Raw genomic sequence first — 15,883 nt, 5'->3', positions numbered from 1 at the left:
ATCAGTAATTGACACGCCTGCACTGTCTCAGGAGAGGAATCTTCGCCCATCACATACCAGAGGTGCCCATTGTCTGCATCTTCCCAGGTGTGAATTATGCTTTGCACCCTTCGTGGGAAACTTGGCGTTCAAAGCCATTTTTCCTAATTGGCCACTTGAGACCAGGAAGAAGCCCATGTGACCCAAGGGGTATAAAGAGGGTTGAGTTGCCCACCCCATTTGAGCTCCAATCACCTACACCTGCTGGCAGGTATTGATTGTCTCCCGAGGTCCGTGGGACGCCCAACCTCACCCTACTTCTTCCCGAGGGATTGAGAGAAAGACGCTGGCCACGCCAAGTCTAGAATGCAGGGGTGAGAATCGTACCTGCAATGTGTTTTCTTTATGTGTATACTTTAATTGTCACTCTGTTATAAGTTTAGTTACTTTATTATAGTTTAAGGCAAGCTGCTTCATTTCTATTGTAAACTGCCTTTGGTAAGGTGATTTAGCTATAAACTTTGGGAATAAGTGGGGTGCCCTCATTCACTTATAAAATATATATATACTGAACCAAGTTTCTTTATTTCGTTTCTCTTTCTTTCTCCTATAAATAAGCCAGTGCGTGTCAAGCTTCTGACTTGAACCAGTGCTGCTGTACCCGAACCGAACACAAACAAATGAACTTCAGCCAGTCAAAAGGGACAGGTATAAGAAGAGCTTGGGTGTTTTGGATTGTGTCCCTTCCAGGAGACAGATCCGTTGGGGCACCTCTCAGCCTCCCCAGGCTGCCCGCTGCGAAGGGATTTCTGTATCCTAGCAGCTAAAATCTGAGGTGTAATAAGCTCTTCCTACAAACTCAGGGCATCTGAGAGCCTGTTGGCTGCCCTCTGCGATGGGACCCCGGTCCTAGCAGTAAAGTCACAGACGTTAAACTATTTTTCGGGGCGCCCTCCAGCCTCCTAGGCTGCCCACTGCAACGAGACTTTGCGTCTCAGCAGTTGAAGACTTGGGTGTGACACACACACACAGTCCTGACCATTTCGGCTGACAATGGAGAAGTAGCTTTTCTTTGCTGTCAGCACCACTATAGAGTAGGCTTGCAATTCAGCTCTAACCCGCAATAGGATGCGGCTTGATTTCTCTTCCAGTGGTGCTTTAGCCATTGACCTGGGCATCGAGAGGACCACTAGCCATAACCTTCTCTCACCAAGAACTTTCCTCTGCCCTCCCTGCTGTCACCAGGCGCTGAATAGGCCACCACAAAACCAACATGCTGCTCTCACCAGCACAAACAAAGAAATACAAAACCACACACAAACACGCGCGCGCAAACAAACCACCACCACAACACAAGATACACCCTGACTCTTGGTCTGCCCCAAAGGGCAATCCTCTGACACACCCTGCTACCAGCAGCAGCCTCTTGAGTTTAAGCCTGCCCCTGGCAAAGGCTGGATTCAATACCTGCAGTTGGATGTTCTTAGTTTTAAAGGAGCAGGTCTCTTACCCAGGAGGTGGTGAAGCAAGAGTAGCAGCAGGGCAGAAGTCTTTCTTCAAGTGTGGTCTGGGAAAGATATTGGTGCTTACTCCCATCCCTCAACCCTTCCTCCTCCTCCTCCTCCACCTGACTATGGAGTCTGAGGGAAGCTAAAATATTGACATCAAAACTGTATGCGGTATTCTAGCATCTCTCACCAATACCATATGCACAGGTAAAAATTAGCTCCCTACTCCCCTCTTCAACCCAAAGTAAGCATTAGTCCTTTTTGTGACAGCATCACACTGGAGCTCATCTTGAGTTGTCCACTAAGATCCATAAATCTTTTCAGTCATTGCTTTCAAATACAGTCCCCCCCCCGAGTCTTTAGGCATGGCCTTCATTCTTCATTACTGGATATATGACCTTGCATTTGGCTGTATTAAAATATATATTATTTGAATGAGCCCAGATTAACAAGTGATCCAGACTCCTCTGTATAAATGTCTTCATGATTTATCACTCTGATAATCTTCATACCAATTTGTATTATCCATTTTCACTTTACTTCCTGATTAAGTTTATTGATCAGCATCAGGCCTTCAACAGACCCACGTGGAACCTATACTTACACCCATGGTTCTTCATTCACAACTACTATCTGAGGTCTGTCAGGTTACCAGCTCTTTGCATTGGCACAAATGACACTAGGGAGGCATAGACATACTCCTCAGAATTTAAAATAAACAAAAAACCTGATGCCGACCAAGGTATTATACTGCAAGTAACATGGCTGTTAAAAGATTTTAAGCAACTTTAAACTCCTCTAAGCATTTTTCTGCTGGGTGGGAAGGAAGGGGATAACAACAGAGTTCTACATATATGCTTTTCCTCATTTTTAATACAGGCAGTCCCTGGGTTACATGGATCCGACTTATATCGGATCCCTATTTACAAACGGGGTGAGGCAACCCCGCACTAGCTGCTTCCCCCCAGCAGACCAGGGAGACGCGAAGCTAGCGCCCCCCCCCCCCCCCCCCTCCCAGCAGACCAGGGAGACGCAGAGCGGCTTTTCTCAGCAGACACCTCAGCTTGAGAATAAAGGATTGAGGGAAGTGAGGTGTGGGAGAATAAAACTGAGCTCTGGAGAAATGTTTGGCTAGAGTTTCCCCTACAATATGTACCAGTTCCGACTTACATACAAATTCAACTTAAGAACAAACCTACATTCCCTATCTTGTACGTAACCCGGGGACTGCCTGTATACCTATATGATGGGCATTATTGGGTTTAGTCTAATCAACTGTTATCAAGGGAGAGAAACATTTCACCTAAAATTACTGCAACTTTATCAGAAGGAACTGTAATAACAAACACTTATTTTTATTGTGCTCCCCCCCAATGTGTGTCCCCCCTAGTAGATTGAGTGCCTGTGCAAATAAAGAGTGTCATTCGACCAATTCTTTTGTTAGCTCCATACAAGTGTGCTGAAGACAAAGCCCCATTAGCGTTTCAGGTTTAAAAACAACATGTGTCTTGTTCTCCTTAATGTTCAAATCTCAAGAGATAGTTCGTTAAAACCTCCAGTGTCTGCTTCAGAACGAGTCAAAACTGTCATGACAACTACTGGTTCTAACTCCCATCCACAGCACACAAACTATAGACAGAGATTGCTTGGCAACTGTGAGCACTTCTCTAGTGTGCTGATGCACAGAAAGGACTGCCAGCCTGCTATTTCTATTCTGGGCAATTATCTATTAGTGCCTTGGAAGGAGATCAGAAAGCCTACAGGTGCCTACCAGTTAATAAATAAGACACCTTGAGGAGATACATGCACCATCAGTAGTAATTACGAATAAAGACGTGTTTCACTGCCAGTCTCCCCACTATTGCTACACAAGCCTCAAGTTCACAATCCCTCATTCATCTGACAGTAGAAGTTTCCATTAGAAGAGAGTTCAAGTCACATACACCACACAGAAACAAAGGACTCTGTGGTAAAGGCACAGGAATTCAAAACTATTACACAAGTGAAAATACATTTTCAACTAGCTTATCTTGAAAAAATCAGAGGAAGAAATGTAAAAGAAAAACTCAAAATTATGGAGACCAAGATGCAACACTGCTCAACGCAACACAAAATGAATTCTATAGTTTAATTAGGCAAATTTAGACAAATTCCTGAAGAAATGTCAAAGAAATTATCAGCTTCTGATTGAAACAGCACCAGTAGTCAGTTGAGCACCTCATCAGTCTATAGCAGGGGAGTCCAAACTTTTTTCAAGGAGGGCCAGATTTGATGAAGTGAACATGCGTGAGGGCCGACCATTTTGCCTGACATTCTTTGAACCATTAAAATTAAATGCAAATTAACTATTTTATGCAAAGTTTATTGCAAACGGCATACTTTTCATTTCGTCACATGGATGACAAATCTAAACAGGTGTTAAATCACTCTGCCTTTCATATCTGAAGGCCAGATGAAAAAAAATCCAGGAAGCTGAAATATATGTCAGGAACATTGTAAAGTACATAACATATTATTGGTAATAAAGGTTGTCTGTCAACTTTTAAGTTCAAAAAATATGAACAGGAACATAACACCAAGTATACATGTTGTGTCCAAATATATTTATAACTGATTTAGACCAACTGACATTAACTGAGATTTTAGAATGTATTCATCTCAATACATATGGATTTGTTGGGGGCCTTAAAAGATAGATATTGCAAAATTACCTGTGGGGCCATATTAAACCGGAACACGGGCCGCAATTGGCCCGCGGGCTGGACTTTGGACATGCCTGGTCTATAGTGAAAACTCAAATTAGAAGCAGCTAAGCTTCCAAACACCACCAATGGTTAACATACAGAGGGGCTGGCTGCCAGGAAGGAAACCTTGACCTTCACGGTTCGGGACCATCCAGGTCTCGAGGGTACCAGACAGGGAAGTCCAACCTGTACCATTACATGTAAAAATCCTTATAATTTCAGTACTACTTTCAATTCATAACCCCATAACATTACAGGCCAGCTGTTCCCAAACTTCAATGCCACCTTCTCCATACAGAGTCACTAAGTGAACTGATGGACATCAAGCTCTCATACCACAGTTTGGTACCCTCGCTACAGACTATAAACAAATTTCCAGTGCTGGAGGAAGACATCAACAGCTTGTCTCCAAGGAACCAAAAACCAGACATGACTTGTAGGTAGAGGAGAAGAAACTATTTAATGGTTCAAAAATGGTCATGAAAGAAGCAATCAATAGTATTGGAAAGATGAGGCAGATACCACAAAACTGCTCTCATAGTGCTCCAATACACACCCATCATTTCGGCAGCTCTGACCGTTTTTGCGGAGGTAGATTACCATACTAAATTTGTGGCTTTAGATGGAAAGAATAAGGTATAATAAATTTGCCAAATTAAGATTTTGAATTAAGTTCCTTGGTATAAGTGTTAGGAGCAGCTGCTATACTCTGAGCCACCTACTACAGCACCGCCTCTTCCTTCCTACATAAATTTTAAATAAATTTTATCTTCAGTAAATGTTTATGATTATGGAAGTTACCCCAACAAACAAAATTTAAAAAAATGTTTCTTTTGATAGACAAGTTTAAATAGCAATTAAAACATGAGAAATGTATCACTGACATAATTCACAATAAACAGTACAACAACAGTTTGATAAAACAAGGAAATTTTAAAGTTTTGAATTTAAATAATACTATTGTTAAAAAGGATTGTGCTTTGCTTCATGGAAAGGAATTTTAAATAGTGTAAGACTGATAGTCACAAATGTGTATATTAAATCCCAACTAAGTGTTCTAACTGCTTTCAGTAAGTGCAACATACCCATTATTCCAGGCCATGCTAAATCCTCATTGTCGTCTCTTTCTTTTCCAGGAGCCAGATGGTTGAATCTGTCCAGATGCTCTAGAAGGCCAGCTAACAGAGGAATAGCACCAGCTTCCTGCATCAGTCCAGCATTTTTATTGAGAAGCAACACTATAGAAACTACCAATTCTGGAAGGAGAACACCTAGAAAGCAGAAAACACTGTCACTTAAGATGAGACAGGTAGATGTATAGGGGGACTTTTGATCTGGTCCACAGTATTTATTCTCCTTTTTACTTACTACTTTAAAGTTATCTTTTTCTCTCTCCCTTTAATGTGCTCTTCCTTGCATCTTCTTTTTAATTTGGAGACACACACACTCAACTTAATGAGAGTCAAAAGTTTCATATATTATCAACAATATAGCCTAAATCAGCCATGGGGAACCTTCTTTGGGTTGGGGGCCACTGAAGTGAGAAGAAAAACAAAACAAACCCCCCTCCTCCCCGACTGAGAAGACACTCGCCCACATTCCTCTCATATACCAGAGCCTGGGGGGACTTGGGCTAGTAGATTCTGTGTGCTCCAGCCCTGCAGGAGGACTGATGGAGGGGTGGAGCGGCAGCACAGGCTCCCCAGTGCTGGGGTGGGGGAGCCCCGAGCCTTGGGGGTCAGATCCAGGCAAGCCGGAGACTACAACTGGTTCCCCCGCCCCTGACCTAAATGATTATGTACAGGGAAATGAGATGTTTGCTACATACTGATTTTCCAGGAGAAAATGAAAGATACCTGTTAAATCTCCATCCACAACCCGAGATACTTCTGCAAAATGTCTGTGACTAGTGGATGCAATGCTGATTGCCACCGGTAGTATATCACCAATGTGTGTGCACAAAAGTGCTGTGTATTTCTTTAGCAGAGAACCAACTCCTAGAAGCTCAGGGCCTATGAAAAAGTGAAGGGTCACAGAAAACAATCCAAGTAACTACTGAAATGAATAAAATAAAAGCTTCCCTTTGGATTCTATACTACTTACAAACCACTCAAACACCACCTCAATATTAACACTCAATTAAGAAAAAAAGCACATTTTTGGTACAGAACTAAGTTTAAGTCCGAGATGCTGCGTTTTTGGAGGGGTTTTTTTTGTTTGTTTTTTAAGAGCACAGACTAATCAGAATATAAATAAAGCCTGTAAACATGATAACCTGGAGCTGCAGTAGCATTAAATCTCCTATGCTATTTATGGCCATTTCTAACCTGATGTGAGCGAGACTTTCAGGGAAGTTGTCTCTGATACTGCTAGAAGTTTTGCTACCAATTTAGTAGGTATCTTTCTTCCTTCTAAGTCAACATGTTTTGGACATATGCTGCTGCTGCGGCCACCATTTTTGTTAATGTAATATCAAGTGGCATTAAACTCCCATGGAAATCTTCAAAATTATAGGTGAATGTTTAAACCTGAGGTCCAAGGTGAAGTTCAATTTGGATAATTACAATCTTTCTATGTAAGATTTCCAACTTGTTTTATTATTGTGTACTAATGCATTCGGGCTATTCTAAATATCTCCCTTCCATTTACTGCCTCCTCAATGCACTTGGTATTCTACCAGTCTATTAAATTCTCCTTACTCAGAATACATGCCTAACTCCTGCCTAGCAAACATCCTCTTTTGTCCTCACTGAAACCCCTTCTTTAAACTCATTTCTTACAGAAATCATCCCTACATTATTAGCCCTAACAGCAATCTCTGCTGACTCTCCTCTTCCTGAACAAAAAATATACATTTTGATTCTCAATTAGCAAGACATACAGAACAGGGAATGAATATGTTCTGAAAGGCATTGCTTATATTTGTAATACTATTTACTCTTAATAATAATATTGCTATGCACTGTTAATTACTGTTTCATACTAAAATAATTAAGTTTTAGAGATGGAATGGTCTCTACAGTTTGCAAGGTTTACAGTGTGCTTTAATATCCTGCAGAACTGAAGACATTACAAAAAACTTTTCAGTCATCATTTAATGAAGTAGAATAAAAAAAGTAAAATTGGAACTCTCAAAATCATTGCCAAAGAGAAACAATCATTCCCAGTATACACTTCTGATGGAATGAACAATCCACCCAAATTATCTCAAACATAAAAGCCACCTTACAAAGACAGTCGCTGCCTGTAAAACCAATATATTAAAATTGTATTCAGATCGTTCTTGTTGAACAAAGCTGTATTTTCTCTAAATTGGAAAAGGCAAAAAAATAAATTGTTGTTGTCTGGCTAGCTACCTTTCGTAACCAAGGACAAAATAAAGTTAGGTACTGTACCGCCTACAAAGCAGATTTTTTTTAAAATGGTTCTTAATTTATCTGTTCTAGATTAAGTCAGTAAACGGAAATTAAGTACCAATATAAATAATTAGTTTCAATTAGCATTTTTGACAAGTCCAGCTTCACTATGTTAATGTAGTTAAAACAGTGGTCCAAATTTTATTATTGGGAGTCTAACATTTAGTATCTAAATCACATTTCAGTGCCTAACTACATAGTCTAGGCATCTAAACCACTTCTTTGGTGCTTGAATATAAATGTAGGTGGCCAGCTATAAACACACACTTCTGAAAATTGGGCCTCTTAAATAGGTTACAATCATGTCTTAAATTTTCTCTGACAAATTTTACTTACATTTATTGAATTTTAATAGCTCTCTCAAAGAAGGCTTTTTTTTGGTGGTGTTCTTGTAACATGTTTTGACTCCTTTGCTTAAATATTAAACAGTTTAAAAAAACATCTCAAACTGGTGGGCCAATGAGTAAATTTAAAGATTATCATCAACAGGAAAACAAACTTATTTGGTAACCCAGGCATTACAAACAATGCTTAAGCTTTCATTTGTTTGTATGTAAATCTAGAGAGACACACTTACCATATGTATTAGGGACCTGCCCAACATTCTCTCCTGGGTAAAGTTTACTAACAAGTAAACGCTGAAAACGCAGCAACAAGTCTAAAGAAGCAGATCTCTCCTTACTACAATGTTCATGATCCAGGCAGGAAGAAATGCGACGAGCCACATCTTTTAGCTTGGCTATCGTCTGTGAAGCGATGTTCCTAGTTGATATAAAAGCATTATAATGGGGCAGTTATTCTTTCAGATAAAAAGCCTAGCAAAACAAGGATTAAGTTTTCACTGGGATTGTTCTAACTATTGAGAATTACGACACCTATATAAGGGTTCATTGGAGAATGTTATTTTAGTTGAGGTAATGTCCCAAGAATTTTAGGTTTTTTTCCTGTAAATGGGACTCCACCACCACAAGCTTATCTTCACAATTTAATGATCTGAACAATGTGAAATAGAACACTGTAAAGAAGAAAGTTATGAGGTGATATATGTTCTAAGGGTCCCTGTTACAGTCACATCAAAATGATGAGTGTTGCAAAAGTTCTCAAATTTTCTTACCCCTTTATATCTGCTAGTCCTCTAAGAACACGTGGCACCTAGGTAGTAGCAGCGACCAGGCTTGCTACACAGATCACTTATCTGTAGGAATTCTAGAAATCCATTTCCCACAGCAAAACATGCTAAATGCAGAATTTGCAGTGCATACCCAGGAATATGGCAAAATGATGTTTCAGCCTAGAGTGGCAGAGCTCCTGCTGATAGATGTCATTTTTAATCACAGAAAAAACTCAGGCTTTTATTTTTAGAGTTCATTTTTTTTTAAGTCACAGAAAACTTGAGTCCTTACTTATCTATGACTCCTGCATAGCAGTAAGAATCAAACACTCAACTTTCTTCCTCCATCAACCCTAGAATTGACATACATCAGAAATGAGTAGCAATAGCCATTCATGCCATGGTTGCCATGTGTGTGTAACACTTGGCTGCAAGTTCTGCTCTTTATTATGAGCTCTTGCATTGGATGACAAAATACCACAAGGTCTAGAAGCAACCGAACAGCAGCTCTCCCAAAACCTACAAATACCTATGTAGAATGTAGGACAGCCAAGTAGCCTCCTCTGAACTTGAGAGCAAGGGAGCATTACACTCCCCTGATGGGCGGAGTCAAACCCTGGGGCTGGAACCCCCTTCTGTGGAAATACTAGGATGGGACAGGAAATATGAAGTCATGACTCTGAAGCTCCTTTGAAGAGGAACCATAAAAGGAGACAGGCACCTTCACTCTACTGTGGCACCCTGGAGCTGAATCTGCATTCTGAAGTACCCTGACCCCCGAGGAGACTCAACCTGGAGGAGTGGTTGGGACTTCCATTTGTGGTGTACCTCAAGGAGCCAGAGCACGTGCAAATTAGAGAGCTTCCAAAACCTGGGCAGGTCCAAAGTACCTCAGGGTAGCCATCAACTGGCTACTTTGCTGAATGACTCTAGGTAGCATGTTGTGACTCGATCCCTACTGACCCAATGGCAGATCACTCTGCCCCTCAGAGGGCTCTGGGCTGGGACACAGTGGAAATGGATAGGCCTGCATCCACCTACCCCTTTGACCCTTGGTTGACCAATGCCCTACCATAGGCCAGGAGGCCTGCATGCATCTACTATTCATCAAGCTAAGACACTAGATTTGGCTGGTACTCCCCTAATGCCTTACCGTATCTGAACCCACAAGTGGTTCTCCCTACCCCCAATCCCTAGACAGTATGGATGCTCACTCCTAAGGGAGACCTTAGACAATGTGTTTTGCTGGGTGCTGTAGCTCAAGTTTAGGGCAAAGCCTGCTCCACACCACCCAATGAGCTAGAGCCCCAGGCTGTGTATTTGCTGGCTGCTTTGGCCAGGAGGCTCAAGCTACAGCTTGCTCTCTGCTTAACCTTTCCTAAAGGGCTAGGGCTCCAGACTATTAAGTACTGCCAGCCCCAGCTGAGAGGCTGCACACTAAAAACTCATCAGTGCTCTGTGTTAAATGAGCACAGAACGATAGACTACTTATATCTAAGCCAGGGCTACTCAACACTCAACCAGCAGCACATTTGTTTGTGGCCCATGGTGTGGTTTGGGTTTACGTGGGGGCTCAACACAGCCCACAATGGGAGCCAAACAAAAATAGTCAATATAATGGTCTTCTGTTGATATGCGTTTTAGTAGTTAAATTCCCAAACTGTCATGGCTCATAAAAAATGCTGTCTGATGGGTGGAAATGGGGTAAATATTGCATTTTATGAATATCAGCAGGACTGACTCATATGAGATGTGTGTTGTGTAGTCTTGCCTTAATCTTTGTATTCATGCCCATCAGTGTGAAAAAATATTTGCATATACATTTGTTTGTATATGCAACCACACTTAATTTGCAGCCATTGGCATGCACTGTGAGCATCACTGTGGCCCCCCCGGGCTTCCAATTTGAATAGCCCTGATCTAGGCCCTGAAAGTGCAACCTGAGCTCAAGTGTTACAGCAAGTCAGAGTGGTCTCCCTCTCCATGAGAGGGAGAGGGACCATTACATGTAGTCTTCGCCTTTTCTACCCATTTAACAGTAGAATGAGTCTAAAGGGATTTTCTTTTGTAGGAAAAAAAAAGCCTCATGATCATGACATTTTTAGAACAGAAAATACCTCAGTAATTGCTGAATCAGCTGAACCAAAGGTAAACTCTGTTTCCCTGCAGACTCATAGATCCCAGTATTAATAAGGTCTTTGTCTAATGGAGTCCTACTCCTATGAAGTGTTGAAGCATTTGCTTCCTGCTCATCAATTTCTTTCTCCTTCTGAGCTTCTTTTTTTGCTTCAATATCCTGCAATACAAAAAACATTAAAGTTAAAAGCAGCCAGGACATTGTCACTAGATGTAATCATTTGTTTAATGGATATGAACATGCTGGCATGGGGAGGCAGTAGGAAAGGCTACTGGCACATGTAGCCATACACCATAGCAGGGATGTAGCTTGCTTTAAACTGCAGCATATTGGCTCCATATACTCTATACACCACCACAAGAAGCGCACAGTATAGACATAGCCTAAGTATACCCAACAAGTTTATTTCATACTCCACCTTATGCAGACATAACACATTTTTACAAAGAAATTTAAAGTAGAATTTCTTACTGTCTAAACCATTCCACCAATGCAGGCTAATGTGTAATGCTTGCCCTACACACTGTTGGCTGCCTTAGCCACTCATGGTTTCACTCATGAGAGCAGCCAATGAGAAGTTTGCATTTTGGCATGAAGTTAGGCTCCACATACTTCTACCAGTTGTTGCCAAGATTCCTCCCAATGAAAATTGAAAACTTTCACTTAAGAAAACAGTTCACCTTTAAAAGTGAAATTCTCATGTTAATACAGATGGATAAAAATACTAAACCTTGGGCTTAGTCCAAGAAGGCAAATGTCAGAACTTGAAGCTGAAACCCTAAGGAACTGGCAAGTACGATAGAGTATGGGGAATTCAGAGGCTGTACATAAATGGGCAGCATATTACTGTTCTTTTGTAAGCATCAACTCTACATAAGCCAAATAGCATCTGGCCTACATGAACAGAAGGACTTGCAAGCCTTAGTTCTTTGTTTCAGAAGAAACAGGTGTCTAGATTTCTGTAACCTAGAAGAATAGATTGAAATGTGCCCGGTGAACACTAATACTATGCTATATCCTCTTTTTGCCCTGAATCCAGAACAGAAATCAAAGAGTATCCTAGTTATGCTGAGAAGATAGCAAACTTGAAAAGAAAAATAAGGCCCGTGAGCAAGACCATTTTATCCTAATGAAAGAGAATGTAAGGAGATCCAAGGGAGCAGTATGTCTTTCCCAACCTTCTGATCAAGGCAAACAACATTTATAATCTACATGATAAACGAGAGGGGAGGAGAATTTTAAGGCAGGGTAACAGGTCATGAAGCACAGGCTGAGCTCCATCATGAGGTAAAAGATCTAGGAGGAAATCAAAGGCACATTAAGTCTCATGGGGAATGGGAGACTAAGGGGAAAGAGCCTTACTCTTCTAATAAAAAACGGTTGATGCTTGAACCCTCAAGGTTTTATTAAAGTATATCTGTACAAAAAACAAAATAGTGGGAAGGTCAGATTAAATGAAAAAATTCTGAAGACTACTAAATCAACACTGTCCAAACTATAGTATGCTACAGTGGTTCTCTTCCTGCAGGACAGAAGCATCTTTATGCCTTTTTAAAATTCCCAATTAATTGTAAAAGCTTCTCTCATAGGCAGGAAAACAGACTACGAAAAACATGGTGCAGGAAAGGTCAGTACATTCCTTCTACTGTAGGAATATTGGAAAAAAAAGGGATTGAAGCCTCAAGACTCTTAAGGGACATATAAAGCACAGGTTCTCAACCTGTTTCTTCCTGAAGCTCCTCCCTACACGCTATAAAAACTCCACAGCTCACCAATGCCCCAACTGTTTTTCTGCATATAAAAGCAATGACTGACATTAAGGAGCAGCAAGCAAGTCAACTTCCTAGGAACACATGCCAGAGGGGTCCTCACAAAGCAAAGTTGCTCAGGCTTTGGCTTCAATCCAAGATGGCAGGGCTGAAGGTTCTGGCCTTCACCCCACATGGCAGAGCTTCGGCTTTCTACCATGTCCCCCGAGAATCTAATACTGTTCCTTGGAGGACCTCCTAAAACTAGCTTGCAGACCCCCTGCCCTGGGTTGAGAACCACTGATATAAAGCAGTCCTTCAATGGTTCAATGTAAGACTATCGCCATGTTTACTCTACGTGCACTAAAGCAACATAGCTATGTCACTATAGTGCCATATGGCAGATGTTTCCTACAGCAATGTGGATGGGGGGTGGGGGAGAATTTCCCATAGGAACTCCACCTTCCCCAAGCAACAGTAGCTTGGTCAACTGCAGCATTCATTCATCAACCTAGCTGATGCTACATGGGAGGCTAAGCCGGCATAGGTATTGTGCTCAGGAGAATGGAGCATTACACCCCTGAGCATTGTAATTACATCAGCTTGACTCAATCTTATTTATTTTTCTTAAGGCTTTTGAATGGCACCAGAATAAGGGAAAAACAAATTACATGTTAATACCATGGGACTAAGAGATTGCTGCATTATTTGTAGGCAAATCTTGGAATCTACCTACTTCTAGTTCCAAAACAGTTAGAAGATACTCTCTAATGCCATGTCTAAAGACCCTCTAAATAGAACTCAAGAGGGCAGCCCTATCTGCACCAGTATTCCTGGTCCTCACAAGGAGTAAGAAACTGATGGGAGCACTTGCTCCCATCAGCCTCCCACTGTGTAGACCACCTGGAAACTCGAATTAAGGTACATCGACTCCTTCTATGTAATTACAGTAGCTGGAGTTGCTATCTTAATTTGACCTTCCCCTTTAGCACAGATCTGGCCTAACAAGTTATAGTTCCTTCACAAAAGAAGCAGCATGCAACTTTCTCTCATGGTACATGCATATTTGGTAGGTCTCAGGTTTTTCTTCCTTCTCAGGAAAAAAGAAGGGTCTCTACAACAGGGCTTTCCTTGACAGTTTATGCATTTGACCACCTCCATGCTTCCAATATATATGGATGCCATGCCATGTAGCTTGCAGTTTAAGCAAGATGTATCCTCAGCTCTGAGCTCATGGACTAAGCACCTTCAAGTCTCTCTCAGCATATAATATGGTCTCCATTGTTGTGGGCTTCATTCAGACAGCCTAATCTTTCAATATCCAAGGACTTCACTCATCCCAAGGATATCACTAGACATCTAACTCTTCAAAATGGAGTCTTGAGAAGAGCAAGAATTGCTGAAGAACTCAAATGAAGCTGGATTTTAAAAGTGCAATGAAACCTAATATTTATAGTGTATGTATCTCCTGTAATACTATCCTCGAGTATATGGTTTAAGAATTAAATGAATGTGTTTTTATTACTATACTAGACAGTTGGGTATGGAAGTTGGGTATGGAAGTCAGACTGAAATTCCAACTGAACAATGTTACCAGAAACAGTGGCTTTCACATTTTGGTAGTACATTTCATATTTTGTAACGAACATCAAGTGTACAGAAGTTCAAGTTTCAGAGATTCCTGCTTACTATTTAGGGAGTTTTTGGACTGAGATGCCTCTCTAAAAGGGAGCTGCTCTGCAAGATTCCTTCAGAGGAGATCAAAGACCATTTTAAATCTGGAATGTGGCTTTCATGTTTGTGCATTCTTTTGCTGAAGTCACAGCAGTAGGTGCTGCATATATGACAAGTAGTTTTATATATTGTGCCTCGCTTTAAAATAGTAAATGTAGTCACTATTCATTTAAATGCTTATCAAATTTACATGTAAACTTTTTATGGTTTGCATTTCAGATTATTGCGATACTGGGGGTTGGATGAAGACTCACTGAAGATGATAGTAACAGCCAGTCTTCAGTCAAGATAAAATTAAAAAAAAAAAGTGGTTAAGCTCTTTTAAGAGTCAGGTAAACAATATGAAATACAGACCAAATACAAGGCCAACCAGGAACTGAGCCACGCAGATAGAGGAGCTTTAGAGGGAAACACAAATACGGAGGGAGTCTGGGTTTTGCTGTGGAAGGTTTTTGCATCTGAGCAGATGTGGTCAAACACCACACAATCAGACAAAGTACTAAGATAGCAGCAGAAAGTCAAGGACAGCCAGAGAAACACTTGTAATGTGAGCCTGAAAGAAAGCTAAGTGCGCTTTTTGCACAATGCTGGCTGGGAAGGAACCTCAAGAAAGGCTTGGAATTCTGAGCAAGGAAACTGCTCTCTGTGTGATGTAAACCCGTTTATTTGCAAAGAATTTCCACCGAGTCCTGTAAACAATTGTATTATATACATCCATTTACTATGCAAATAGAAGAACTATTGTTGAAGTGTACCTGAATTTCTGCAGTGATAGCAGCATTTAATGCAGACTCTAAACCTCCATCAGCCATCAAACTGCCCACTAAGAGGTCAATCATAAATCGACGTCCTGGACTTACATTCATTTCATTGCCTGAAACTAACAAAAACAGAACATTTAATGAGCTATAAATTCAAATGCTCATTTCAATTCTTGGAACTGAGAACAGAACAAGCATTGTGGACCAAATATTCAGACAAATAGTTTTCCATTATTAAACCATACCTGCACTGGGTAGAAGAGCTGAAAGAGCCCTAGCTCGTTCCTCTGCTGTTGGCAGCAACACAGACCACCCACTCTGCAGCACTGCTTGAGCAGCTGATTGTACAGTATTAAGAACTCCAGCATTACTTGCTAAAGTTACCACTGACTGTTTCAGGCTATTCAATAAGATGCTGCCTAAACCCAAGCCAAGGTACTCTGGATCAACCTGGTGACTGATAGCAGCATGTAGCTGAAAGAAAAAAAAATCATTTTTGTTTAGAGGTGACAATACATGAAGGTGAACGAAGTCAATCTAGCAGACACTGAACACAAATACTAGTATAAATACAAGAAAATATTTAGAAATAAACTGCAAAGCTAAAGTAAAAATACAGTTATACACTATTAATATGTATTAATCTTAGCCAGTACACCAGGATAACTAGTAAGCAATAATTACCTCAACTTATGAATTATCCAGATATCCCTCTACACATTATTCTATATTATCATGGACATAA

General features: G+C 40.9%; 1 protein-coding gene across 5 annotated transcripts in view; it reads right to left on the bottom strand.

Annotated features, from left to right (window-relative positions):
* HERC2 (HECT and RLD domain containing E3 ubiquitin protein ligase 2) overlaps positions 1 to 15,883 on the bottom strand; it is a 201,837-nt gene that overhangs the window by 122,475 nt on the left and 63,479 nt on the right. For all 5 annotated transcript variants that reach the window (XM_075916267.1, XM_075916303.1, XM_075916286.1 and 2 more), the window contains exons 18-23: positions 15,384 to 15,612; positions 15,133 to 15,257; positions 10,876 to 11,054; positions 8,225 to 8,409; positions 6,088 to 6,243; positions 5,317 to 5,502 (exon numbers count right to left, since the gene is read on the bottom strand). In XM_075916267.1, the coding sequence (XP_075772382.1) occupies positions 5,317 to 5,502; positions 6,088 to 6,243; positions 8,225 to 8,409; positions 10,876 to 11,054; positions 15,133 to 15,257; positions 15,384 to 15,612 (1,060 nt within the window). The remainder of the gene's footprint in view (positions 1 to 5,316; positions 5,503 to 6,087; positions 6,244 to 8,224; positions 8,410 to 10,875; positions 11,055 to 15,132; positions 15,258 to 15,383; positions 15,613 to 15,883) is intronic.

This window comes from Pelodiscus sinensis, chromosome 1 (genome assembly GCF_049634645.1).
Source record: "Pelodiscus sinensis isolate JC-2024 chromosome 1, ASM4963464v1, whole genome shotgun sequence".
Lineage (NCBI taxonomy): Eukaryota > Metazoa > Chordata > Testudines > Trionychidae > Pelodiscus > Pelodiscus sinensis.
The sequence above is the reverse complement of the archived record's forward strand: the minus strand, read 5'-3'. Positions and strand labels throughout refer to the sequence as shown.